Source organism: Dermacentor silvarum, chromosome 1 (genome assembly GCF_013339745.2).
Source record: "Dermacentor silvarum isolate Dsil-2018 chromosome 1, BIME_Dsil_1.4, whole genome shotgun sequence".
Taxonomy (NCBI): Eukaryota; Metazoa; Arthropoda; class Arachnida; order Ixodida; family Ixodidae; genus Dermacentor; species Dermacentor silvarum.
The window spans coordinates 266,491,261-266,517,942 of NC_051154.1; the positions used below are offsets into that span (position 1 = coordinate 266,491,261).

The following is a 26,682-nucleotide window of genomic DNA, read 5'->3' on the forward strand; positions in this document are numbered from 1 at the left end:
GTTCGCGCACGGATATGAAGGTCTCCTGTGATCGCTGAACGTTAAAGAAAGCCCAGTATCGGACATTCAAATCTGCACAGTTCACAAGGACATGACAAAGAACCACAAAGGTATTGCCTTGCAAGGACTATACATATAAAAAAGTCGCAGTTTCGCCCGAAAAGCGAAGCATCGATTGTGATAGCAAATTATTAGACAGGCTATACGAAGGATAGTATTTTTATCGGCCGTATAAACTTGCAAAATTCGCTTACTAATTAACAAGCACGGCGTCACGCACGCACAGGCAAACACGACCACATATCAACTCGATCACCGCGGACACTCGCTCTCAAAACGCTGGCGTGAGGAAGCGCGGCGGCAGCAGCGAGAAAACTGACCTTCGTGCTGTCTCTCGCTTCAACGCGAACTAAGCGGCGAGAACACAGCGCAGACGAATCTATCAGCCCTGGGTGCACATAGACTCTGCCCCCATCCCAGATCGCTTTCAATATAGGTCCGCGCGGCCGCGCTCAGCAGCGCAATGCCCAACCGCCGCCGGAGTGGAACTCTTAAATTAAATGTATTTCAGTGGAACATCAATCCCTGCTAGCTCCGCAGTTATTGATGAAGCTGGATGCGATATACGTCGTATTTCAATCGAACTGGAGGAGAAAACTGCAGATGCGCCTTGACCGTCGCTGTGTACCGATGCATCTGTGAATATACTTGAAGATAATCTCGAAATCTTTCGAACAAGTGTGACTGGGCAAATTCTAATAGTGCCGAAACAGGCAGTTTAGACCTTTTGTGTACATTTCAGGGATTTAGAGCTAAATAACTAACGGACAAGCAGCCAGAAAACATCCCCACATTGAGCCGGTTGCTTTCCTTCTCTTCCATCAGCGCTTATCATCAGGCATTAGCGAGAAAAATAGAACGCTTGCGCCGTCTGTATCCTATGGTTCGACCTAACCGCTCGTTTTATAAGTCCGCGGTCAGTCGAGCACGAAGTGAAAGTTGCAAATTTAGAACCCTATTAGGATGCGCATACATATTGAACCATATACTGCCAGAACAACGACTGCATGCTATTTGCTCTACTGCACTAAATGTCACACATGCGATTATAAGGTCGCCTAATACTGCCGAGCTGTGCGCGCGTTCATTGCGGTCACATTGTCAAAGCGACTCGAGAACTGCGCTAGACACTCTGCCTCCTTTATACCTCTTTTCTCTTACACACTCTCTTTTGTCTTTTGCGCAGGTCCAGAGCGACTGACAGCTAGGCAGATGACGTCGTGATTGCTCACGGATGACGCCCACCGCGGCCAACGCAATTAGCAATGATCTTAGCAAAGTTTACTACCACGACAGGGCTACTTCCAATTTTATTTCCGATAAGAAACGTAGCGCTGCCGCTGCACACAGTAGGTGCGCTGCAGTCCACGGAGGAGGCTTTCGATAAGTGCGTGGGCTCCACTCTTTTTATCAACACTTTTCCAGCCCCATAAGTGGACTCAAGTGGCCGTACAAGTGAAGGCAGGCTTCTGCGCGCCTCGCCGAACGGACATTATGTGCCCCATTACGTACCAGCCAGTTCACACGTTTTCGCGTCCCATTAATGCGCTCTGCCACGGCATCGTACACAACGCACGCGCAACATCGCGGACTAGTTTCCCACAATCCCGCGCGGCCCCGTCTACACCTAGAACTATAGCCGTTCTCGCATGGCAGCCTACAATGAAGGCGACTGGCGAGCGAACGCGGCTCCCTTGAGCGCCATTGGCCACCGCGATTCCCTTGCCCGCGGCGAGAGTTGACAATGAGGCTACTGCACGCATGCTTGGCTTCCACTTTGCACGCCGTAAGCGCGCGCTTCCGTTTGTCTGAATGAAGAACTCTCGGCCGGCCATCAGGACGGGGAGAAGAGCTAAGGGTCAAAGCGCGGTCAACAAACCCGGCGACGCCCGACGAGATCGGGGAAAGCAGCTGAGCTCGCAATGGCGGCCGAATAGCGGGGAAGGAGATGTTTCTGTGTGGGGAGGAAAAAAAACAAACAGTTAAGTAGAACGGGAAGCAATGCCAGCCTTTCGGTACACAAACCCATGCCACAAACCTGTGTATACTTGCGCTCTGCTTCCTGGACATGACGCTAGCAGGCAAAGCTCAACGAGGGAAATCCTCCAAGAAAAAAATAAATAAATAAATAAACAACGGGGCTGGTAGCCAAAGGGTTCGTGTTGGCGCTGTTTCCTTTTTATTTATTTTTTTCTTCCTTCGCGCTCATCGCGTGTCACCAGAACACGTTACCTGGCCGCGCCTTCAGTCTAATATCGCCGCGCGCGCAGATTTCCTTGCATTTCGTTACGCGCTACCCGCAAAAAAATTACACGCATGTTTTTTTTTTTTTTTTTTTTCAGTTGCCTGAGAGAAAGTGTGTGTGGTTGGCAGAATTTTGGCATTCTTTATATCTCATCGCAGCCTCCGAAGTGGCAATTCACCGTTAAGTTCAAAGAAGATTACAGCAAGTTTTCATTCTTTTCTTCTCTTTAACGTACCGAGAATAAACACAGCCAGCAATCTGAGCCAGTTAACATAAAAAGTTGTATTTTACGCAACGTAAAAGACAAATCCACTAGTGTGTCATGTCGATATACAGAGAATCGATCTTCACACTAAACCTCGTCAGAACACGGCAGCACCGCGCGACCGTCCGTGAAATGCATTGCAAGGAATTCTTCCGCGTGTTATTTATATGGTCCTTCGTTTGTACGACTGAAACGTAACTCGCGACGTCAAGCCGATGAACCAGCGTCATATTTGTATTATAAACAACGCGGGGACGCCTCAGATATATAGAGTTGCTGTATACATGCTACCAAAGGTAGCACACGCAGTAACTCTGGCCGCAGAATCACGACAGCGACGCGTCGCGTTGAGGAAACGCGGCGTACGTTGACGACATCGGCGTTGCCACACGCACCACTGTCCCCTTTAGTTACGACTACTGCACTGTTTGTTTCTTCGGCGGTCTCAAGAAATACGGCGCAGTGTATACGGCATCAACCGCCTCATGGTTTGGAGTGGCGTACGAAAACCTGCATTCCGAACGCCGAGGGACAAACAACCCGCGAGAATTCCTCACAGAGGATATATGTCTTACGACACTGCGCCGCAAGTTCTCAGCCATACATACCCCCGCACAATATAGTTACACGTGCAATCTCTTCGGAGGTCGGAACCGGCTTTAGGGATATGAAAGTAACCGAGAAAGGCTGCACTTTCTTCGCGGCCTGCAAGGGACACAGCCTGGAATTCAATGGTACATCGCAAGTATCTCGTACAACCCTCGTGTTGATATACCTCTACCGGGTGTTTCGCGTAACTAGAACAAAACTTTTAAAAATAGATCGGTACACCTTAGACGGAGGAGAGAGCTACGGCATATATCGTCTTGATATACTGATCCAATTTTTTGAAGCCTGATTGGCTAGATAATTAAGTTTAATTATACAGCTGTTCTCATTGCCATATCAATTATATGGACACCGCAGGCGCATTTCCGCTATTTTCGTCGTCGTCGGCGTCACTGTGATGTTCCGTATAGTCCAAGTACGGTAACATCGTGGGCGCGCGCCGTATGCTGTGTGTGCGAGTGAAAACGAGCGAGGGTGAGCCGAGGACGGTGGCTCGTTGCGCGCAAGGGAGGAAGGCAGGGAGGAAGCGCGCCGTCTTCCATCGCGCGCAAGTCACCGGGGAGGGGAGGGGAGACGTTCTACTCCGGCGACGGCTTCGTATGGCGCGGTGGATCGCGGCCGCGCGGGCTCTATCTGCGCAAGGGAGGAAGGCAGGGAGGAAGCGCGCCGTCTTCCATCGCGCGCAAGTCACCGGGGAGTGGAGGGGAGACGTTCTACTCCGGCGGCGGCTTCGTATGGCGCGGTGGATCGCGGCCGCGCGGGCTGTCTTGAATGTGATCTGGGATGGGGGCAGAGTCCATAGGTGCACCGATAGCGTCTTGTGCACTCTGTTCTCGCCGCTTAGTTCGCGTTGAAGCGAGAGGGAGCACGAAGATCAATTCGCTCGCTGCTGCTCCCACGCTTCCTCACGCCAGCGTTTTGACAGCGAGTGTCCGCGGCCATCGTGTGAGATGTGTTCACGTTTGCCTGTGCTCGCGTGAAACCATGCTTGTTAATTTAATTAGCAAGCGAATGTTTACAAGTTTGTACGGTCGATAAAACTGATATCCTTACTTCGTATAGCTGTATAATTAATTTGATACCGCAATCGATGGTTCGCATTTCGGGTCAAACTGCGAAATCCATTATAGATCAAGAGTCAGGGTTATAGAGCATGCTAAGAAACACCTAATGAAGTTGTTTCTATGACTGTCTTTTACGTGTTTTTTTTCTTTTTTTCGGGCTCGAAAGAAACCCCGCCAAATATGAAAAAAAAAAAAGACCTAAGTGCCCTTTTGCGCATCTGTGTGACAGCGCTCTCAGTCGTATTTTTAATGACCGAAGCCCACTTGTCCATCGAAAAAAGAAATATTAATGAACACGAGTGTGTTCGCATCCGCGTTGAGCGCCTATCATATCTCTTATCATTTAGGACAGTGGCAGATGTCGATCTTCAGAAAGGTGCTGAAGTGCACTGGACGCTGTGACTGCAGTCACTTGTTTTTTTTTTTTTTTCGATATCCATGAGGACTTTTCTTTGTAAACGCGATTGTGAGTGCTGCTATCCAGTCTGGTAAGAGCGCATGCAGTTGCGTAATTTTTTTTTCATACCTTGCGGGCTTTCTTTAAAGCCCGGAAAAAAACCACGTCAACGTTAACGTCATCGAAACAACCTCATTTTGGTGTTTCTGAGCACGCCCTAAAACTTTTCAAGTATGACTTATGCCCTGAAACGAACATTCAAAATTTGGTATAGTTAAACTTAAATAATTAGCAAACTAATCGCAATTTTAAAAAAATGTTGAGTATCTCAACACAACTACGAACAATGTACCGTTGGTCGCATTCGCCTAAAGTGTATCGGTCTATTTTTGAAGTTTGGTTTTAGTTATGGGAAACACATGGTATATTTCTGGGCCCAGCTATATGCTACAGGGAAATCAAGTTCATTCGGCCGTACATCAGGAGGCAGGTAAGCTCTACATATGAATAAGGACAGATCATTAGCTCGGTGAGCACTGACGACAAAAACCTCAGTAAGGGCCTTCTTCGGGTCCGCTTTTTTTTTTTTAAGATGTTGTAGTTGACGGGGTTATTCCTTTTGGATCGGGCGGCCAAACATTTTGTGGCTCAGCCGTGCAGAATAATAAAAAAATGATAGAATAATAAAAATGATAGTCCTAATAAAGTACTAAAGCTGTGTGTGGCCCCTGATTAAGAACGCTCGAGTCGGCTCTTCGCTGAGATTACTGGCCCGTTTCTCCCATTGCTCTCTGAAGTCACCAAGTCACATATCCCTTCTGTTCCCTCTTAGTCCCCCCCCCCCCCCCCCTACCTCTCTCTCTCTCTCTGTGGTGACTGTAGTACTAGCGAATCTGCTCCGTGCTTACTTCGCGGGAGTACAGCTGGGCAACCTTTGTTGGCACTTCTGCATATGATCACTGGCTCTTCAGAATGGAGTTGTACATGCACGTCAGTAAACTACACCCCGTAACTGAGGTTCGGACGACGACATCAGCCAAGAGTGGTCATCGGACGCGCACCGCGAGCAGCTTAAAAAATTCAACTGGATCAACCGCGTCAATTTCGTTACGTCTATTCAGCAGTATAGCACCCCCACTGTTCCATTTGTTAAGTCTCCTTTGTGAAATAAAACAAACAACAACTATAAATGGGATGGTAAACCTGTCTCGTGGGGTCACAATAGACGTCGTCGCCTACCACTCTGCCCGTCGAAAGCATGCAGGGGCAGCGACGCCACCCGACAGCTTCGCATCGCCGCGTCCGCAGGCCACCAGTGGGAACAGACCCGAGCTTTTGCCAAGCTCGGGAACACTGCATGCATGCTGTTGCCAGTGCGCGACCAGACGGTGCGTGCGTTCGTAACTGTATGGCCGAGAGGCAGGTATATATCGCGCCGCGCTCCCAAGACAATGGAGACGCCTAAAAAGCCCTGACGCAACCCGCGGCGCAGACAGTGCAGCGGCGGTGTTCGACTGACGGCCACGCGGCGCAGTCGACGGCCGTGAGAACAAAGGGAAGGGGCTCGAATTGTGTGGCTACTCGTCTATGCCGCCGCTTGTGTAACAGCGGAGTGTAGGTGGGCACGCGATCAACTTTGACCAGTGCCACCAGAGACGAACACACACACACACGCACACACACACACACACACACACACACACACACACACACACACACACACACACACACACACACACACACACACACACACACACACACACACACACACAAACGTGTCCTCGCAGTAGAGTGACAGCGAGAGACGGTATGGCGGACGACTAACTAGTGCGTCATGCAGTAACAATAACAATAACCAAGAGAAAAAAAATCGAGAAAAGGTGGATTATAATCTCGAGGGTCCTAAAGAACAAACACTAAAGGACGGAGCTCGAATGGGTGCACGTTGTTGTCTGCACCAAAGTGCTGCCACGGATTAGCGAAACCGTGAAAGCGACAATTCAAAACCAGGGCACGAAAATCAGAAGATTGCTGATTACACACTTCGAACGTGGCGACACAACGTTCCTGTACTAGGGGAAACGAACTGCTTCCTTAGATCGAAGCTTTCAAAAAAATGCTAGCATTTTCTAAAGTCAAGTGCGAGTGCATTCTTTCGCTGAATTGCCCTGGTTGCGCTTTATTTGCCCACTGTATAATAAATAGGTTGGTGATGGTCATTTCTGTCGCCGCATCCTCCTCACGGCGACGCAGACCTTAATCACCACCGTCCGTCGCATTCTTCGCCTTCTCTTGCAATGTGTAGCGGACCCACATCACGGTGCTTAGATCAACCTTATCGGTGAGCCTCTCACTACTCTCTACTAATCGTCGCCTCATATCTCGTTTTTGCCATCACGACTAATTACTTCCCTCTTAACACGAGAGTCACGCGTCTCGCGCAAGCAGCTAGCAACAGCTCGTTGTCTGCCCACACAACGGCGCCGATGAGCTCACAGCTTCCCGACCGTATTCGGACATGCATCTTAAGATTGAAGCCGGTGCTTGACTTGATCCAAGTGACGCCTGGCGTGAAACGTGCCCGGGGCGCTCACTTGCGTTTCCCTCGGCGCGTTCACGACAGGCGTCGTTTAGATCAAGTCAAGCATGGGCTTCAACTTAGGATGCATTTCTGAATGCCTGTCCAGCACGGTTCTCAGAACTGACGGTGACCTTTCGGGCTCCATTGCCAGTGTACCTCAGTGGTGCGAAACATTTATTCGCTTTCTTTTGCTCTGCTGCACGACAATCGGTGGTTTGACGAGTGGCGAAACGGCGTTTGCTTGACCAGAAGACTCTGCGTGATCGGTGAAAGAGGAGAGATAAGATACAACCTATACGAGACCAGCCAGATGCTATAGAAGGCGCACGAGACCTTGGCTGAAGCCTGTTTTGCGGCGCCAACTACAAAGACTGACTTGAAAGAGTATACGATCCAACACTGTCGTAGCAGCTCTTATTTCCTTTCGGCGAAAATTCACATTTTCAGAGAATCGCAGGGAATATATATATATATATATATATACATTTTTTAAAGAAATAACAAAATAAATTCTATGGCGATGCAGCGGTAAATGCGAGAGAAATGCGTTAGCGCACTACGTCTCACCTTTGACGGCGGTCTGGAGCAGGCCACCGTCAGTTGCGATATATACATATATATATATATATATATATATATATATATATATATATATATATATATATATATATATATACATATACACGCTCTTCGAAGCTACCCCTATACCACGCGACCGGCTTCCCACGCTTCACACACATACCTACACTCTTTTCCCACTTTGACACTTCTAATGCTAACGCATTAAAAAAAGAATGAACCACTCGAAGGCCAGAGGGTGACAAACACGCCATAGGGAAAGGGGACAGAAATATGTGTCGCGCTGTACAAACTGACACTCAAATCGGGGGCGCCGGCTTCCGACGACGACCGCAGGCCGTGTCGCGGCTCAGAGGGCACTGAACCCCCCCCCCAGGAAGGAAATTTTCGAGAAGCAAGCCACGAGCCCTGTTTCGCAGTTCTCGCTGAGCGCGACGCTAATAAATAAGAGTAAAACTCGCAAGCTGCAGGAATTTGCCTCCGATCAACACACGCCGGATATAATGCTCGCACGGCGCCGGGGGGAACGCGCCGCGCAGCACACGTCAAAACAAATACCTGCAGGCCCTGCTGCTTCCGCCTTCCCTTCCACTAAACCCGCCACACCGACAGGTGGCGTGTTCGAGGCTACAGCATGTGCGCTACGATTTGGATGTGCACGTTGGTTGTCTCAAGTGCCTCGAGATTAATTAACGCCTTTCAGGCGCCAATTCTGGCCACGGAAAATTGACTTTTTTCGCGCAACTTCAAGATCACGAAAAGCAAACGGCTGGAGAATGGATCGATAATTTTAAATTCTTCGGCGAGTTTTATCGGGCTCACAAAACGTGAACACATGGGAGAACTCTACAGAACTTCAGAAATGAGAACATCGCAACTATTTCTCGTCTAGCGTACAATAGAAAGCACGTACATATCCTGCCACTTGAAGGATAAGCCTGTTGTAAAACACTGTGAAACACAATGAAAGAAATGAACCCAGTACACATGACGACGAGTAGACACCGAGAGCAGACCTTTCAACTTTGTTTTACCAAAACACTTTCCACATATTATTCAAACTTGCAGCACAGGTCCAATCAGGCGTGTTTGAAAATGTATGAGGCACGTTTTAAATGTCAACATTTGCATCGGCGTTTTCTTTTTTCCTTTCGATGCTATATATGTTGGCATGTACAACTAAACGCACACGGCGCCTGAAGGGGATACACATGCGGTCGTGAAGGAAAAACCTCAACACTGCACATAGACCATCGCAAGGGTTCTCTGCTAGAACCTAGAGCGTGCACACTAACGCACGACCTCGTGGAAATACCGCGCGAGGCCCCTACAGGCTTAGCGACAACCTATAGGCCATGTGCTGTGCAACGGCTTCGAAACCTTCGGCGACAGCCGCACCTGTCATGCGCAGTTGTCCTAAGCAGTATGTCCTTCGCGTCTTTCTTCCGTGTCATTATGTTTCAGACGAGAGCGACCTTTGCCCGCACGGTTTTTAACAGTGTAATAAGTATATCCATTTCCACCTCCGGCAACTAGCGACATTAGCGCGCGAACCGCCTCTGACGGCTGCCTCGCCACCTGTTCGCCACAACATATATACATAGCGAGGAGCAATGGGCGGCCGCCGCGTCATGCATGGGAATACATCCTGCCGAGTGAACTTCGCCGTATACTTCGAGTTCGCGCTGTTCAGCCTTGAAGTTGTTTGAAAAGCGTGACTAGGATGCACAGAGCAGTCTGACGACGATGCCTTCGCCGCTAATGGAGCGGGCTCCCGTTTCCGGTCAACGCCTTCCACCTCTCATACTCCGTGGCCACTACACTGGACCTTGACTATATGCGGTCGATTATTCATTGGTGGGCTGCGTTCACACCACACCGTGTGGCCCTGATCTAAAACAATACCATTCGCCAGCCTTTGTTTGTTTTCGATTGATCCATTCACTGATTCATTGATTACAGTTAGGCAGGGCGACGCACGCGAGCGCGGGGTTCACGCTCGCCTCTCCGAAGAGAAAAGTTTTCGTTCACCCGAAGCTACAGTGGCGTATCATTTATAAAACTAGTATTAACTCGGTTGTCTCATTCGCACTATAAGCGCTTCAACGCGACTAAAACACGTTACAAGAGTATCAAGCTCTTGCCAGCACATACCCACCGCAGTAAGAGCTCCAAGAGCGACACAAGCATAGCCAAGAGGTTGTGCAAAATGTTTTGCACAGTCTCAACTCACCCAATGTCAAGATGCTACAATCCTCTTTTTTTTTTTTTTTTTTTTGCACCATCCACGAACCAACTCGCCCAAAACAAGGTGCCTGCATACCTTACTCTTGTGGCTCGCGGCCTTCGATATCTGCTCCAGGTCCCTTCCCTTCCGCGCTCTGGCCTCGTTTAACTTGTCGTCTCCGGTATACCAGACGCGCCTAATATTGGCGCGGTAGATGTGCCCTCCGGGAACAGTATTACCCTTATTTTGTTCTTATAAGTTACACGCAGATATAATACGCTAGTTGTGTGTGATGTAGGTGCGCCTCCATAATGGTTGTTCCTTTTTAAATTTGGCATGTAGCCACAAGGTTTGGATTGGCCGTAATACAGCCACGCCAGCTGATTTCTTTCTTTCTCCTCGTCCTATTACCATCGAACCCGGATATATCGAATCTGAAGGGAATCACAAAAAGTTCGATATATAGGTAATTCGATATATAAAATTAAAAAAAATTATACAAATATTTTCAAGGAGATTTTACTGCCGTTCGTTATACACAATAATTCGTTATATCCGGGTTCGACTGTATTATTATTATTATTATTATTATTATTATTATTATTATTATTATTATTATTATTATTATTATTATTTCTTGTTGCTGCTGCTACACAGTTCCGCCTAATCGCCGCGTTATATCTCGCCAACCAATCACACCCATCCCGGGTCTCTCTGTTTACGGGAACCTGAATGAACGCCCGCGCACACAATGGGCCGTCGGCGCCACCGTATTTCGCGCTATAAGGTCAGCCGTCTTTCGTGGCGTCGCACGAGACACCGCGCGCGCGCACCGAACCGGTAAATGTCGCTCGTGGAAATAACGCGCGGCGCCGCACCGCGGAGGAGGTTTTTGTTTGGCCAGTCGAAGGACAATGGGGGTGCATTAGGACCGATCGCTTGCACGCCTACCGTCGCCGCGTGTTTGGCTCCGCGAGGAGGAGCCACAAGGCGGTGGTGGGTGGCTGGCACAGCGACGGTGCGTCCCACATACGTCAACGGTCGTCCCTCCCGTAGGCTCGAGACCGCGACCAGTTCTCTGCGTACACTTGAGACCACGACCGGGCTCTACGTCACACATACTTTGCAGACGGTGGGCGTGCGCGGTTCCTTACGATCCAACACCACGCATAGTCAATTCGAAGCTTCACGGCGTTTTCTAGCAGTTTCGCGTAAAAAAAACACACACACAAATAATAATAATAAAGGCCACCGACGTTTCTCGATAACACTAATTGAAAGTGCGAATCGTCTAGCGGTAAGTGTCATTCGCTGACTCTCGAAAATGCGAAACAATCCAATCTGGCCCGATATACGCGCAGAACTACAAAGTCCCCGAGTGATCGATCCTTGACTTGGTCAGGCGAGCCAGTAGGGGCGCGATCACATTAGCTTCGCCACACAGCGGACACAAATATGGAAGCCCACACAGATAAGAGGCGCGTGACAAGGACGGCCGTTCGCAGAGCGCACTGTATAGGGGGAGAATCGCAGGCAATTTCGTCCTTCCGGTATAAATATGCGAAGGCGGACTTCGCAGAAAAACACGTTCCGGACAGTTTTAAAAAGCGCGCACGCACAAAAGAACCGGGCAAGAAAAAAAAAAAAAAAAAAGAGTACATTTGCGACTACGTCTTGTGCATACGGCCCTGCAGGCCCGTTTCATTTTTTATCATCATTTTTCATTTTTTTATCATCATTTTTAACCTTTCGGTGCAATCAACGACGAAAACGAGTCGCGAGAAGCTGCACGCGGCAGACTATAACGCATACGTGTTCGACGCGCGCGCGGGGGAAGTTTATATTGTTAGGTTTCTTTTAACAATCTGCCACGCGTCAAAGCACAGACTTTTTTTACGCAAACAGGGTATTCAAGTACACTGCAAAATTACAAGTTTTTTTTTTTTTCGCTATGCCTTCTGGTGGCGTTATAACCTTGATGACTGCACGACGATATGCGCGCTACACCGTACGTAGCAAGCTGAAGAAGATAAAGAGAGTGCATGTCTACGTAGAAGAGCTCATACATACTAAGCATAAGGAAGACAACTACAGAACGCATCGTTTTCTTGGCCGTTGCGGACGTGACGCCTTGGCCTAATTCGCTCAGAACCGCAGATCACGGTCACCTGATGTCACTGCTTGTCATGCAGAGTAGGAAGAGGTAAAGAAGGTTGGCAGCCAAGTACAGGGTAGTTAATTGAAAGTGCAGATAGACAACCGGGAGCCTTCAAAAAGAAAGAGAGAGATATAGAGACAGTAAATTTTACGCAAAGGGTATATAAAAATATAAAAAAAAACCATGGAGATTTACGAGAATGGAAAGAAAGAAATTAGAAGGGGAAAATCTGTACGATAACGCAATTAAAGGGCAGTGCCTTGCTATTTGAGGCTCGAGCGGGCTACCTAAGGCCAAAAACATACTGGAGCAAATATTCGCAACAAGGTGTGACATGTCCTTTCTGCAGCAAAAATCCGGAGATAACTCAGCACATCCTAATTAAACGCGAATGCATTCACCCAGCGAGACCCGTAGGTAAAGATACGCCTTCAAGAAGCGCTGGAATTATTTAAAGTGAATGGAAGCATTCACCAATCAGCAGCAGGAGACGTTCAGAGTATTGGTGGAAAAATAGCAGGAGAGTGATTGATAGGACCGGATCCGTTACCGGCATAGGTAACGCTATAAGGTAGATATAGAAGTTTTAAGGAAGATGATTAAGATTAAGGAGATGAAGACAAAATGCTAGACTGAAAAGCATGTATAGGATACCTGATTAGCTCAAGCAAGCTATATGGTTATTTCTCACGGCCCCGTTTCAAAGGGGATGCCAATAAATCATCATCATCAGCAGCAGCAGCAGCAAAAAGCCCGCTGCGACAAGATGCTCGACATTTACAAATAAAACAAACAGATCACATTCACTTTCCAAGCAGAGCAACCCGCTGGTGTGAGAGTAGTTTTCAGCCGTATATTTTAACTCTTCGCTTGTTTACCGCAGAAAAGTTCCGGCGACAGGGCACGGGCGGTTTTCACAAGCTTTCACAAGAAACAACATTACTTGCAAAATTTTCCGAAATAAACTGATTCTGAAAACTATTCTCAAAACCTCATTTGCCCCCATCTACGTTTACCGTTCTTTATCTTTCGGAGGCGGGCCTCTTGCGAAAGTTGCTTACGGCCCTTATAACAAGACATCGTAGCTGGAGTACAGAGGGAGGTTATAGCCACCATGACAACTCTCCCAGGTTTTCTCTCTTATATATACCCTCATCATGGTTTCGTCACGGCCAGACGTGGTTGTTGTTACGATATTCGCGAACCCGAGCTTTTCTGCAACCTGATGCAACTTAACAACCTCCTAGCACCACCGGCGCTGAAGATCCAAAGACGGCAATCAGAGATCGGCCTTCGGCGCATCTAGTATTACCACTTTGCCTGTCTGCTACCTGTCTATAGCCGCGCAACAAACGTGTTTCTACCTCAGCATCCTTCAGATTCCCATCAAGCGCCCGAAAGTAACACAGCCGTTCTTCTCCCCGAGGGCTATTTCTCCGGTAAATTACTCGAGACCTCGTGTTACGAAACTTCGGAACAAATGAGATCGGTGCCTCGAGAGGCGTCCGCCAGCAGGGGGAACCGCTAAGCCACGTGGGCGCCGGCGCATCTAGGCACCTGCATGCGGAGTAAGGCGCGCCACGTCATGGTGACGTAACGTGAGTCACGCGCTGGGCGTGTAACGAGACGCACGGCACACAGAAACCGTGGCCTTGGAAACCGCGTGCCGTGCGTAGTGCAGCTTTCGGGCCGCTGCTGCTCCGAGGGGGGGAGGCTGGATATGACGCATCGCCCTTCGACTTCTTGTTTCCTCTCGCAAGGCGATGCGGGCCAAAGGCCCTTAACCGGCCCATTCACAAATTCTGCAAGACACGAAGTGTCCGAAGGCAAACAGGAAAAAAATGGTGTGGGATGTGGGGCCGCAACATGGGCGGCAAGCAAGAGTAACTTCCAAATTGCCCAACGTAAGAGTCCCTTTGAAGAAGGCCAGACGCTTTATCGACCACAGGGAACCCCAGAGGAAGGGCACTTTGGGAGCAGCACATTGGCGCACGCGAAGCATCAAATGCGCAAAGACTCCTTAGCATGGCGCTGCGAAGTACTTGCGCATTTTCAGTGCGGCGCGGGACAGACTCCGAGGGACAGGGCAGGGGACGCATACGACGATGCGCCGCCTGCATGCATGGCCACGACGAGCGAACGATGCAGGCAAGAAGTTAGGCTGCGACTACTCACCACGACCATCTCGGAGGGCTCCAGGATTAGGCATTCGTTGACGCGGCGGCCCGCGCCCACGGACCGCTTGCCGAAGCTGCAAAAAGACGAGAACAGCGTCGGTTAACATTCGAGCGTCCACCAAAACCACACATGCACAAAAAACGCGCGTGCGCTGGTTGTGTGTCTACGCGTTCGTGTACATTCGTGTAGATGTGTGTGTGTGTTTGGGGGGGGGGGGGGGGGGGGGTTATCACCACAACGTGCTGAGCTTCCGGAGTTCGCATTTGTATAGTGCAACCAACGAGGTCCACATCGCTTCGGAATCATTCGCTAGGCCGTTAGGTTTACGTATACGCGAAGAGGATAACTTGCGTAGTTCACGGTTTCGCTGCATTGGCTAGAAGCTTACGAGTGCTCTGAACTAACGTGCAAAGGATTCTTGGCATTCACATCAGACTTTCACCCTTGTCGTTGTGCCAGTGCGAGATGCCCTCAATCACTACCGTGGGGAACATAAGCAAAGTCACGTAAAATTAGGCCACATCAAACAAAAGCACAATATCTCTTGTTTACGCCGTGCGACGGTGCATACAATAACAATTGATTATCAACGTTACGTCGCTATCGAAGCAAGCTTGATGCTCAGAGGTCATTTAGAAAATACCTGTTATCCGTACACGAGGCACATCGGTGAGGGTCAGCTTCTAACCCTTCAGCGTTTGTACACTACACAACATCACCGTAAACAGTACCGTATTTATTCGACTGTAGGGCGACCTTTTTTTTTTTTTTTGAGAACGTTAATCAAAATGAGCTATCGACCTATTATTGTGACAAAACAATATCGACCAATAGTCGCCAACGAAGCTAGCAATAGTACCGGGCTAAATTAGTTCCTTCGTCGCGCACGCCGTAAAGTCAGTCTGGAGACAATCCGCACTGGCTTCAGGAAAGCGTCCTACGAGGAGACTTCTCTGGCAGTTCCGACGAGGATGCAGCTTGTGGTATCGTCTAGCGAGGTTTAGTAGTCCAGCTTACGGTAAGTAAATGCGTGTCATGCTCAAAGATTTTCATTTTTTTTTTTTTATAAATATACGGGTCAACCTATATTCGTGTTCGACCGATATTTGAGTAAATACAGTAGATTAACACACTTTAGCAGAAACTAAAGTCCGAACGAAAAAAGTCGTAGTGCCTATATAAACATTAAAATGTTGCAGTCGCTCGCTCTCCGGGATAGCAGTGAAGATCTCTATCATCAACAACGTTGACATTCGGGCGAGTTAGTGCTGATTTATTATGGATTAAGGGTAGCGCGACAGACAAGGACGACTAAAGAATTGACACCACGAGCCCTTGTACAGCGTTCAGCGATTGAAACGTCATAATTAGACCGCATTGCGGGCGGCGCTTTATGCGCCACCGGAGAGCGCTGGGTGAAAGCTAGGAGACCAAATGCAGACATAATGTGTCACAAAGGCTCTCGCTTTCAAGGTTCTCACTATACATCAGCTCGGTGTCGCCAGCGCCCTCCGGTGTCGAAAAAAAGCGCCCGCAGCCATGCACCCCGAGTATCGCGTTTCAATCGCTGAGCACTGTACGGCGTCCTTGTTAGTCTATGTATATCGCGCTAGCCTGAACTCATTATCGATCTCTGCATACAAGATAAGCCACCCGCTTTCACTGTTGAATACTCTTTGTTCAAGCAAACGATAAACAGTAGCAAGACTGGATTGTCGTCATGGTGCGAGAACACAACTGACCTGTATTTTTTTTTTCTAAAACTACGTATACGTAAGTTGCAGTGTAGCGCCCCGAATGTTTATTGACCTGATTCGATTTCCCTACGCTACGAATGACTCCCGAACCTCAGTACCCCTCTATCGCCTATAGTCACGTCCGAAAACACGGTCGTGCATATGCTGCGCATTTTCTCGACCCAACCCATGGCCATCCGAAATAAGCGTGCACGGCGGCGAACCAACCCTCCTCGGATCGTGAGAGGCATGAAGTGCCACGGCGTCATTCCGACATCCACGCTGCATCAACCCCGCCCTTCTCGATGCTCTAGCGCTTCGCCCGAGCTGCCGGAGCCAGAACGCTAATCCTCGCCCAGCCCTTACAACACGGCCCGACACGACTCCCGTACAACCCGTACAAACGGCTGGGCCCGTACAGCCGCGCTGCCGCCGTCATTCCAGGGTCATCTCCTTAATAGAGAAAGGCGCCCACGCGCGCAGCCGCAGCTGAAGTCCGTGTACGCACACATACGAGAGGCGCGGAGCGGCAAAACGGCAAAGGAGCACCAGCACACACACAAGAGGCGTCATGCACGCGACCAGATGGGCATTATATCCGCGCCGCGAGTCTAACGCGCGGGGGCGAGGGGAAGGTGGAGAGAGAGGCCACGATGCTTCATCTCCTCGGTAGGAAAAGGGCCTGCCGTGCGCGCCATAGCTTGCTGCCGGGGCGGCGGCCAAGAGACCTTGGCGCTATAGCGCGACGACAACGACAGGGCGCGAGCGGGCATCCCAAGGAGAAGAAGGCGAGTAAATGACAGCGCTGCCACGGCGAGCGCGCGTCAAGACGAACGACATTGGCGGCGTCGCCGGCTGCGCCAGACGGGTGTGTGCCAGCACCGGATGGCTGCAGCTGCTCGCGACGGCGAGAGAGAAAAAGAAAGAAGCGACGCCAGGGCGCCCAGCTGGGGGAAGTTCAAAACTCAAAGAGTCCACGGTTAGCAATAAATGAGCCTCCTCGACACAGTCCCACCGGTAAGCGCCACTGGAGCGCCGGAGGCTCGTCGCGGCAGCAGCCGCCGTGACTTGCGCGCGCGCTGAATGCCGCGGCCCTTTCATCGAGAGCGCGCGTTTCACTAAGAGGTGCCGTTGTGCGAGCGACGCTTAGGCGGTGTTCACAGTCTGGGTATAACAGCAGGCTTAGAAGAAAGAAAAAAAAAACTAAATTTGCATCGAAAAAAAAAAAAACCTTTTTGCTTGCCATCTGCACACAAGTTTGGTCTCACAGAAGCCAAACCAAATTAGCTTTCCGGAAGATACGGAATATATTGTCAGGGATATGGTACTACCTTGCGTTATAAGAGGTTTCCCATTGTCACGACATTCGCACCTCGATAAACTGCGACGCGGGGCCGTCAAAGACGAGCCAGAATTGACGTAAGACCGCGGCGTACCTGATATTTCATCGTGGGTGCTTCTTCAATGCGCGTTTCTTATTTTACTCTGCGCTCCGGTACCACAAAATAGGCAGCGCAAATAACAAGTTGGGTCACGATGGAGCGGGGTAAGGCGAGAGTGAAGGAAAGAGGAGCCTCGTTGCTTCGTCGGCCATATACGATGAAACAGTGCCTGATCCGGCGGATCCGCGGCCGCATCGGTGAACGAAACGCGCGCCTACAGCTCGCAACCGCCTCCGCGCGTCAAGTGCATGGGTCACGGGCCAACACCGCCACTACCCGTTTCCCCTTCGTGTAACGGGGTTGGCGACACGGGTGGGAACCCTAAGATGCGATTTCGGGAGCTAGTGACGCAACGCCACCGCCATTAGTTGCGTCACAATGGCGGCGGCAGCAGTGCTCGCGGATTCGCAGACGGCGTTGCAGCGCCCGAGGGTCGTGCGCTTATGCCGCAAGCGCTAAAGCGCGCACCACGACACTACACACGAGCCTGCAGGAGCTGCCGCCCTTGCGGCGACAGAGTTACGTGCACACAAGCATTGCAGCAGCGAGTTCTCAGGAGGCAACGGAATGCTTACACCACCCGCCCGTCCCACACCAGTCATCCGAGCTCAAGTTTCGGTTGCTCGTCTGTTCGCGCACGCAAAAGAGGAAAGAAAAAAGGAAAAAAAAAAAAGAAGAGTCGGACATCCCACTGAAAGACACGCGCGCTTTTCTTGTTGCCCAAGCTATGTGGGGCGCCTTCTCTCCCTCCTTCGAGCGCTTTATTTTTCAGTCTACCCGTTTTGCCCGATGACAACACAACAGTGGCAACACGGTGAAGAAGGGTGACCGTGCGACCCCTTAGAGCCGAGAATATATACTTTCCTGCACAACCTGCACCAAGCCATAACAGCAACAATACGGGCGAACAAACTCTACGCAATAAATTTAGCGGTTTTCTAACACACACACACACACACACACACACACACACACACACACACACACACACACACACACACACACACACACACACACACACACACACACACACACACACACGCGCGCGCGCGCGCGCACGCACGCACGCACACGCAGGCACACACACGCACACACGCGCACACATGCGCACACACACACACAGAGAGAGAGAGAGAGAGACAGACAGATCCGATTTCCGCCCAAAGCGCAAAGTAGTGGCGCCTTTTAACGCGCAGTAACACTCAGTTATTCAGTGCAGGTTGCAGAAAGCGCTAGAGAGACATGAAAGAGCAACACTGAATCGGTTTATAGAGTGGTACAGTACTCCTTCGGAACCCTATTTTAATTTATTCAGTAGGCGGGGTTGGTTACCCCTATCGAAGAAAACCAATCAAAACCCCTTTCTTGATTTCGCGCCGAAACCTTGGCGCCCGACTCGGAGAAATTGGACTAAGCCCTAGGGGAGGGCAAACGAGATGGATAGAAGGAATGAGGGACGATAGTAGAACAGGCAGAGTGCGGTTCTGCTCAGCAGTATCGGAGGCGGATCGCAGGTATTTATGTGCAGGCATTTAATAACAAGCATTCGACAACTCTCAGTTTCAGCGTATAGTTTCGTTTTCTCCCCACAGATAACGATAAAAGTTTCTAGATAGTTATATGCGCCAAACGAGCAAACTTTCATTAACAAAACTTTGTTCGACTGTTTAAATGCGCGCACGCGGGTATAAATTCATCTCTGACATTACGTGAGAGTATACATCGTATCAGCTCTGCCTCAAGACTGCGCGCAATTATGCGCCGGCTCTCTGAGTTGCCGTCCCGGACTGCCCAGGAGTGCCCGAGGCACTGTCTTTAAACCAATCAGCGCTGGCAAAAAAATAAAAATTGTGCAAAACCATCGACGACGACTGTCAACGTAAGCGAACAGCCCAACTCTTCTGGTGCACGGTATATTTGCTTTATGGAAGGGATGGTGCCTTCGAATGCGAATATTTGTTGCAGTGAGGATAGTTTTGGCAGCGCTTGTTGTTTCCTTGCGTCATTCCGTCAAGAACCGAGCCGTTAACCAGAACATCTGAAGCGGTATACAGTATTGGTGGCTATACATTTAAGCCGGTTGGTCATATGTGAGCTGTCTCCAGCGGCGCGAGCGCAGGCGACTCTCCTACCGCCGGGGCCCTCTCCAGCAGCCGACACAAGAGGAGAGGGCAGTGGGAGAAGAGGGCTGTCCTTCCCGAGCGCTCCACCACAGTACCTAAACCATGAGACGCCCGAAAGCTCTCGAGCGACATCATGTGCGTCTCAGTTTGCGTTCGTCGACGAACGCGCCCCGAAACTCGGTTGCGCGAAAGCACGCGCCGTTTGCATCGGCGGTGAAATCCCGACCGCCAACCACCGACCACGAAAAACGGGCGAAAGATGACAAGAAAGCTATTCGCGGTAATAGAAGAGACCCCCCCTATGAAGAGAAGGAGATAGGAAACAAGACAATGCAGGGGGGTTCTGACAGTGCTACCAGGACGCAAACCAGGTTATCAGGCTACCTGACAGTCTACCAAGGAGGTGCTACCAGTGCTGCTAGCAAACCAGGTTGCTACTCCGCACTGGTGGACGGGAAATGGGGAGAAAAAGGGTGCACCTGGTGACAGGAACCTCGCGTCGATCCCCATGGGCCTTACATGACGGACCGAGGCCACGCAAAACCTCGCGTAAACGTACGCGTCCCCGGTTCCCATACGAGCAGGACGATATCATACGTTTCCCTAAGTATATATTTACGAGTCTTCCACAGCCTTGAAGCTGCAAACATGAAAATGATGACTTGGCGCCAAGCCGAGTCCCAGTTAAGCGCGCTGGCTACACAGAGCCAGTGGGAATCACGGCCGCAAAAGCGGCTTCCTTACGCAATACAGGACGAAACAAATGCGGGGCATATTTCAGAGATGAATATCTCAAAACCGCGGTATAGCTCAGTATTTTATACTCAATGGGCATGCCGCGAGTGCTGAGCGCTTTCAATTTCGCAATTCTGAATGATGTGCCACAACTAATTGATCTATTCCATTATTAAAATAGCGGGTAACAGTGCCGTCAATAACTACAGGGCCTCCTCGTCTGTTCTATGTTGTAAATATCTTATGTCGAGTAATAAAATTTAATCTGATTTCAAATTAAGTTACTAGTAAAATATTCCTTAATTGGGTAATTGGAAAACGCGGTTTGTCGAGCAAGTCTCATCGAGAACGAGCAAGAACATGCACAGACCAGGGCCGGTATTTTGTAGCGATGCCTTTCCGGTAATAATGCCTTTTCGCGCTTTTCGCGCTTCGTCAGTGGTCAGAGCGACGGTCCGCTCGCGTTATCAACGTTGATATTGTGAGCGGACCGTCGCTCTGACCACTCACAAAGCGCGATAAGCGCGAAAAGGCATTATTACTTTAAAGTCATCGCTACAAAATACTGGCCCAGTATACATTACAACACGTAGGAACGCTAGGTTAATCGCGCAAGTTGGCTCAGCGGCATGGTCTATTTATTGCCCGTTGCCGTGCTTCACCCAATCTCGCGCATATCGATTAGCACAAGCGTCGGCAAAAATCAGCCCTGTGCATGCATACGTTTACCAGAAAAATTAAATGAACAAATAAATAAATAATAAACAAATAAGAATTTTTTAAAAGAATTATGTCGGTGAGGGCTCATGCAAAAAAAAATAATTTAGTAATCACAGTCACGCCAGTGAGCCTAGCTCAATGACCTGCCTTTTTGTGAATATAGAAAACAAGAATAGACGCTGTCACCTCAGCGGCAAAAAAAATTTAGCCGAGGTTTTGTGAGCTAATTCAACAGTTCAATAATAGCATGTCACGTAGCCAGTTCTGTAAAGGCATTATAAGCAAGTACAAAATAAAGTGCTGAGCTGTCGCCTGCAAGGCAACCCCTGCACGTACGGTGACAAAAACTGTGCTCTCTTAAAAATTTTTTTCTTAATTTTGTTCTACTGATAACACTATACAAAATATAGCGATAGTCGGCCGTTGGCGTGCAAGTATATGCCCCAAGTTCCATGGCGTGGCAAGCAATACGGTTTATTACGGAGAAGGTGCACCCTGAGAAATGCTGCATGCTTACTAAGCGCCGAGTACGGGTTTAGGAAGGCGCAACTAGCCAAACCGCGCTAACGTCGCGAAGTCACGAACGATAGAGTTGGCAAACTTGAAAAGCTGACCAAATGTTCGGCATGCAAGCAACTGTTGCGCATACGCAAAGCTAGGAGGACAGAGTGGAGGCGAAGTAGGTGCACTGTTAACAGTGCACCTCTCGCTTCGCCAATGAAAGCTACAATAAAAAAAGAAAGAAAAAGAAAAAGAAAATGACAAGAAACAATAGACAACATGGCCGACGGGAAAAAAACAAAACAAAGTTTGGTCGCTCGGCAACAGCTTTACTTGGCTCGCACGAAGAAGAGATTGACGAACACGAGTAACAGCGCAAACAACGGGACGTGACTGAGACAGACGAAGCGCTGCAAGAAGAGACTGCACGAAGAGATTCTGTAGAGTATATATAATAAGACGAAGAGCTCAACGCAAAGCAACAAAATCGAGAGAAACGTGAGAATGGAAGTTTTCGAGCGCGATTCAAATGGAGAGAGAGAGAGAGAGAGAGAGAATGAAGGGAGGGGGCGGAAAAGCCGGAAATGAAGACGGTGCGGACCGTGCCTGAGCGTGTGCGAGAGTGCGCCAGAGCGCAATTTTTACGACGGACCGTTAATTGCGCGCCGAGACCTCCGTTGCGCCGCTGCCGAGCCGTTGCCCGGGCTGCCGCCGTAGGCTGCATGCACATATACCGAGCACGGTGATCCCGAGGATATAGCAGCAGGAAAATGTAAAACGATCTGGCCTATATACACTGGCCAGTAAAAAGAAGAACAAGAAAATGCCGAACAAAAAGGAATGTGTTCTCGTACACCGAGACGCCCCTTACGACTGGGTACAGCGCACGCGTCAACGTCCAGAAATGGCTTGGATATAACTGAGGAGACTTGGGTGATAGCAGCGATGGTTTAAAAGCGCAGAAAAAAAAAAAAAAAGACGCCGAATTTTTTCGCCGCATTTCTGAGACAATGGTCAGCTCCTCCATGGCGCGTTACGTCACGTTCCGTTGCTATTATTGTGCGGTATTTCTTTGATATTGCAAAATTGTTGACCACCATATGCACTTGTCTCCCCTGTTTACTCTGAACAGCCCGCAAACGTTTACTATACTAAACATCGAACCGAGGGATACTGGGCCTATCAGGACGCAAACAGCTAGACTCGGACGCATAAGATTGTCGAATAGATGTAGCCTCTCGCGCCTCTGTGCGTTCTATTCAGCACTATGGAGCCAGAGGGCAAACATATGAAAAACGCAAGCAAATGTTGAGCGGACATCACAGGGTGGTTCGGCCGGAACGGCCCAAATGGAGAAGCAAACATCATATTTGGCGAGTACTAATAGTCACTCCGGAAACTAACAGCGACAAAAGAGAGACAGCATACACGTCGACGACGGAAACCTAACCTTCACTAAGGCATTCGGTTCATGCAGCGAGTCGTAAATATAAGTTAGCGGCTGTAACAGCTGTATATCCTAGATGGGCAAAGCTCTTAGCTGCAAGCGGATACGACGGACAAAGCCCACAATAAAATTTTCCATTTTTGGACGCACAGACAATGCATGCACACAGAACACTCGCCGATTCGCGCATTTACGAGGCTCCTTTAAGGCCCACATTAACCACTGGCGACTTCTAAACACACACTTGATAGGAATGCTTGCACGAGACAATCAGTATGCCGAAACACGGCGCTCCGGCAGTTGCGAGCCAGCGAGCGGTTTCTGGATTGGAAAATTTTTTTACCACTCTCCCGAAGAATCAGCACGCGCGTCCAAGGAATGAACCGAAAAAAAAAAATAAGAAGAAGAACACACGGCGCCGCACTTCCCCGACACGCAAAGAATTTAGTTAGGCATGGACCGCAGACCGCAGACTGAGCACAGCTCAAGGAACACCTTCGATTCCCCGTGCTCGCTTCTCCGTATAGCGTATAGACTGCGAGGGTGGAGGCAATAGCGTGGCGTGGCGGAGACAATAGCGCGTGTACACTTATTGGGCATCCCGCGCGCGCACACGTCTAACGGGTTCGGCGGCCACTGTCCGTATACATGTACGGCTGGAAGGAAGGCGTATTCATAGCCGCGGGCGCACGCGGAACGTCTATAGACAACCAACCGCTCGCACGCACCGAGCTCCCGGACAGCGAGGAACGGCCATTACCCGCGGGCCGCAGGGGGAGCGCGTTGCTTCCCACGGACGAGATGGGCGCGTCCGCGCGAGCACCCCTTGCACACCGCTGCGCTCCCGGGCCACTCCGTGTCCGCGTCGCGCAACGGCACAGTTGCGCGCAGCACCACCAGCAGCGCCGAAAAGTGGCCGAGTATTTAGGAAAAGAGGAGCCATATACAATGCAATGCGCATCATGATTACGCCGCTCGGCCTTTCCTCTCTCCACAGACTGCAAACAGAAATGGACCGGCTACTGCAGGCCAGCAACAAGTGCTCCGCGACTGAACGGACACCGTGCGTGCCCGAAGGCAGGCTGGCAGGCAGTGGGCTGGGTGACTTTCTTCACTTGTTCGCTGAATAGCCGTTCGTTGTGTACGTCTCTAAAACAATTAGTTCGAACGATCGACGCCATCTTGTTCTGCAATACCCGTGATCTTCAAATCCCAGTGCTCGGAAAAGGCAATCTTAGAGCAGTATAGTCGCTATAGGAGACAAAGAGTGGCGCGAATAATTCTCGCTGTGCTCTACGGTTTCGGTGAATGCACTTCTCGAGTATAACGGTGCAGTGGCAGATGCCATTGCTCAGGTACAAACTCAGCGCGTGCGCGCGACAGCATCAAAACGTGAACGACGCGGGCGTCGGGACGTGCTGAAAGGTATAGCCCGCCTTCGCTTTCTACTTCAAGTGCGAACAACCGAGACCATAGAGTAAACCTGTAACGGTGCCTACAAAGAACGGGGACGGTTGAGGGCCTCCTCAGTTATAGCGCGGACAACACCGCTGCATGCTGACGCTCGACCCCATCTCATCGCGTCGTTCCTTGGATATATGTGACGGCGCTGCACGCAAGTATATACAAACGGCGCGCGTTCCCGCCGTCGACATTCTCCGTCTCCTGTCGGCTACAGGCTTGCTTGGCTTTGTTGCCTTTGTAGTGCAACATGCCTGCGTGCGTACGGCGCCGAAATAGAGCGCCGTGCAGGCGTGTTGTCCGCGTCACTGTGTACGCGACGCAAGTTTCAGACGCGTATACACTTCAAGCCGGATTCAGGTGCACGCAAAGAGCGCCATATACTGTCTATGTGCCTGAGCGCCGGACTCTTATCAGAAAATCCGAAACCTCCCAGATGTTTAGTTGAGGCAATATTACATCGACATCTATATATACAAACGATATTCAAGATCACATTTACTTTTTTTGTTAAAATACATGCAGCCATAAGCAAGCGCTGCTTCTACAATATATATTATGGTGCCCACAGTTTGGGGGAACCCCTGGACCTTCGGACAGACTGCCACTCAGATTTAATGCGAAAACCTGCACACTAATATCGTTTACACAGATGGCCGTGTAAACCACCGCGTCGTTCACCTCTTTTCCAATAAAGTATATAAAGTTGTGAGGACTTTATTCTACTACATGTGCACCACACCGTACACCGTCATTACACGTCACGCGACCGGAATGCCGCCGCGCGGAGAATCGCGAAGTGCCAACTTAACCCGACATCCCCGTCAAGCTTAAAACGGCTTGTCGTCACCACAACATTACGTAAATTTGTTGCTCAGTAAAGCAGTATACCTGTCCTGTCAACGTCTTGAAGGTTAACAAGAGTGGCCTCACGACCGTACCCGCTGAACGTCCACTCGCTCGAGTCGATCACCCCACATCCGAACGTTCATTCACTCCGGCGAGCTCGTAACACACGGGTAGCATTCATCCGCTATTGAGTCTATCAGCACAGGGGCCCTTGAGATGGGAACCCGCAATAACGATGCACATAACCGACAACAAACGCCGACCAGAGTCAAAAGAATATCTATACGGACCCGAAACAAACAAGCGCTACTACGAGCCAAAACGGGCATTACCAAATGTACAAACGCAGGTGTATTTTTTTTTTTCTCCTCTCTACTTTTTCTTTTTTTTTTTTCTTGCACGGAGATATCGCAGGGTCTGCGAATGATTGAGGCTGCGAGACAAAAGGTGAAATAGTAGAAGGAGAAGCATCAAATCTTCGCTGTCTCTGGAGGAGGATTCCATTACACGGGTCCCCGTAGGCTGCTCGCGCAGATATTACGCTGCCGCGCGGTTTCCCCCGTGCGCCGCCAAATCGTTCTCCGCACGAACTGCGAGACACGGCAGAGCACGCGTCACTCGATCGCTACGCCCTACACGTTGTATGCATTGCTACGGCTGGCCCGATCGGTCGAACGGGCGCGACGCTGCAGTAGGCGAAACTACACCCAATGCGCGCGCATGCCGTTGTCGGTCTTCTATTTTCTTCGTCCTACACCTAGCAACGCGCAAGGATACCGGCGTGGCTTCTCTGTACAGTTTCGGTATTCCTTTTTTGTTCTTCGCGGCCTATATCTAATCTCTCCCTGAGTAATTCATCACAGGGAACCACAGAGGATGGGGTTGGGGTAGAGGAAGTACGAGAGGCCAAAAGATCGGGACCGCAGGAAAATAAACGGAAAGGAGGCGACGTTCGTGTATAGAGCTGCGGATGATAAATAAATGGATGTCTGTGCCCCGTCGGTTGGGTCGCGAGGTTCGACTGACGTCTCCGTCGTGAGTTCATTCATCATGAAACGATTCCAGATCGTTACACGTGTGCGGTGCCCATGGGGTGACGGGGCCAGAAGGATGTCTGTGTGCACCCTATATCGTGTATCTTTTTCTTCTTCTTTTTCTCTATCGCGTCTTTCGGCAGGCCCGACAATAATACCTTTCGCACGGCTGGACAAAAGAACATTAGTTTCGGAGCGTTTACGCTTGTTCGCTGGGGATGAGCCCGTAATTACAGTGCCACAGAGCAAAGCACCCACTGCGCCTGAATTA

At 49.9% G+C, this 26,682-nt stretch overlaps 1 protein-coding gene across 4 annotated transcripts in view; it reads right to left on the reverse strand.

The window, feature by feature from the left end:
- LOC119437141 (rap guanine nucleotide exchange factor) overlaps nucleotides 1-26,682 on the reverse strand; it is a 598,134-nt gene that overhangs the window by 163,649 nt on the left and 407,803 nt on the right. For all 4 annotated transcript variants that reach the window (XM_037704211.2, XM_037704208.2, XM_037704210.2 and 1 more), the window contains one exon: nucleotides 14,361-14,436. In XM_037704211.2, the coding sequence (XP_037560139.1) occupies nucleotides 14,361-14,436 (76 nt within the window). The remainder of the gene's footprint in view (nucleotides 1-14,360; nucleotides 14,437-26,682) is intronic.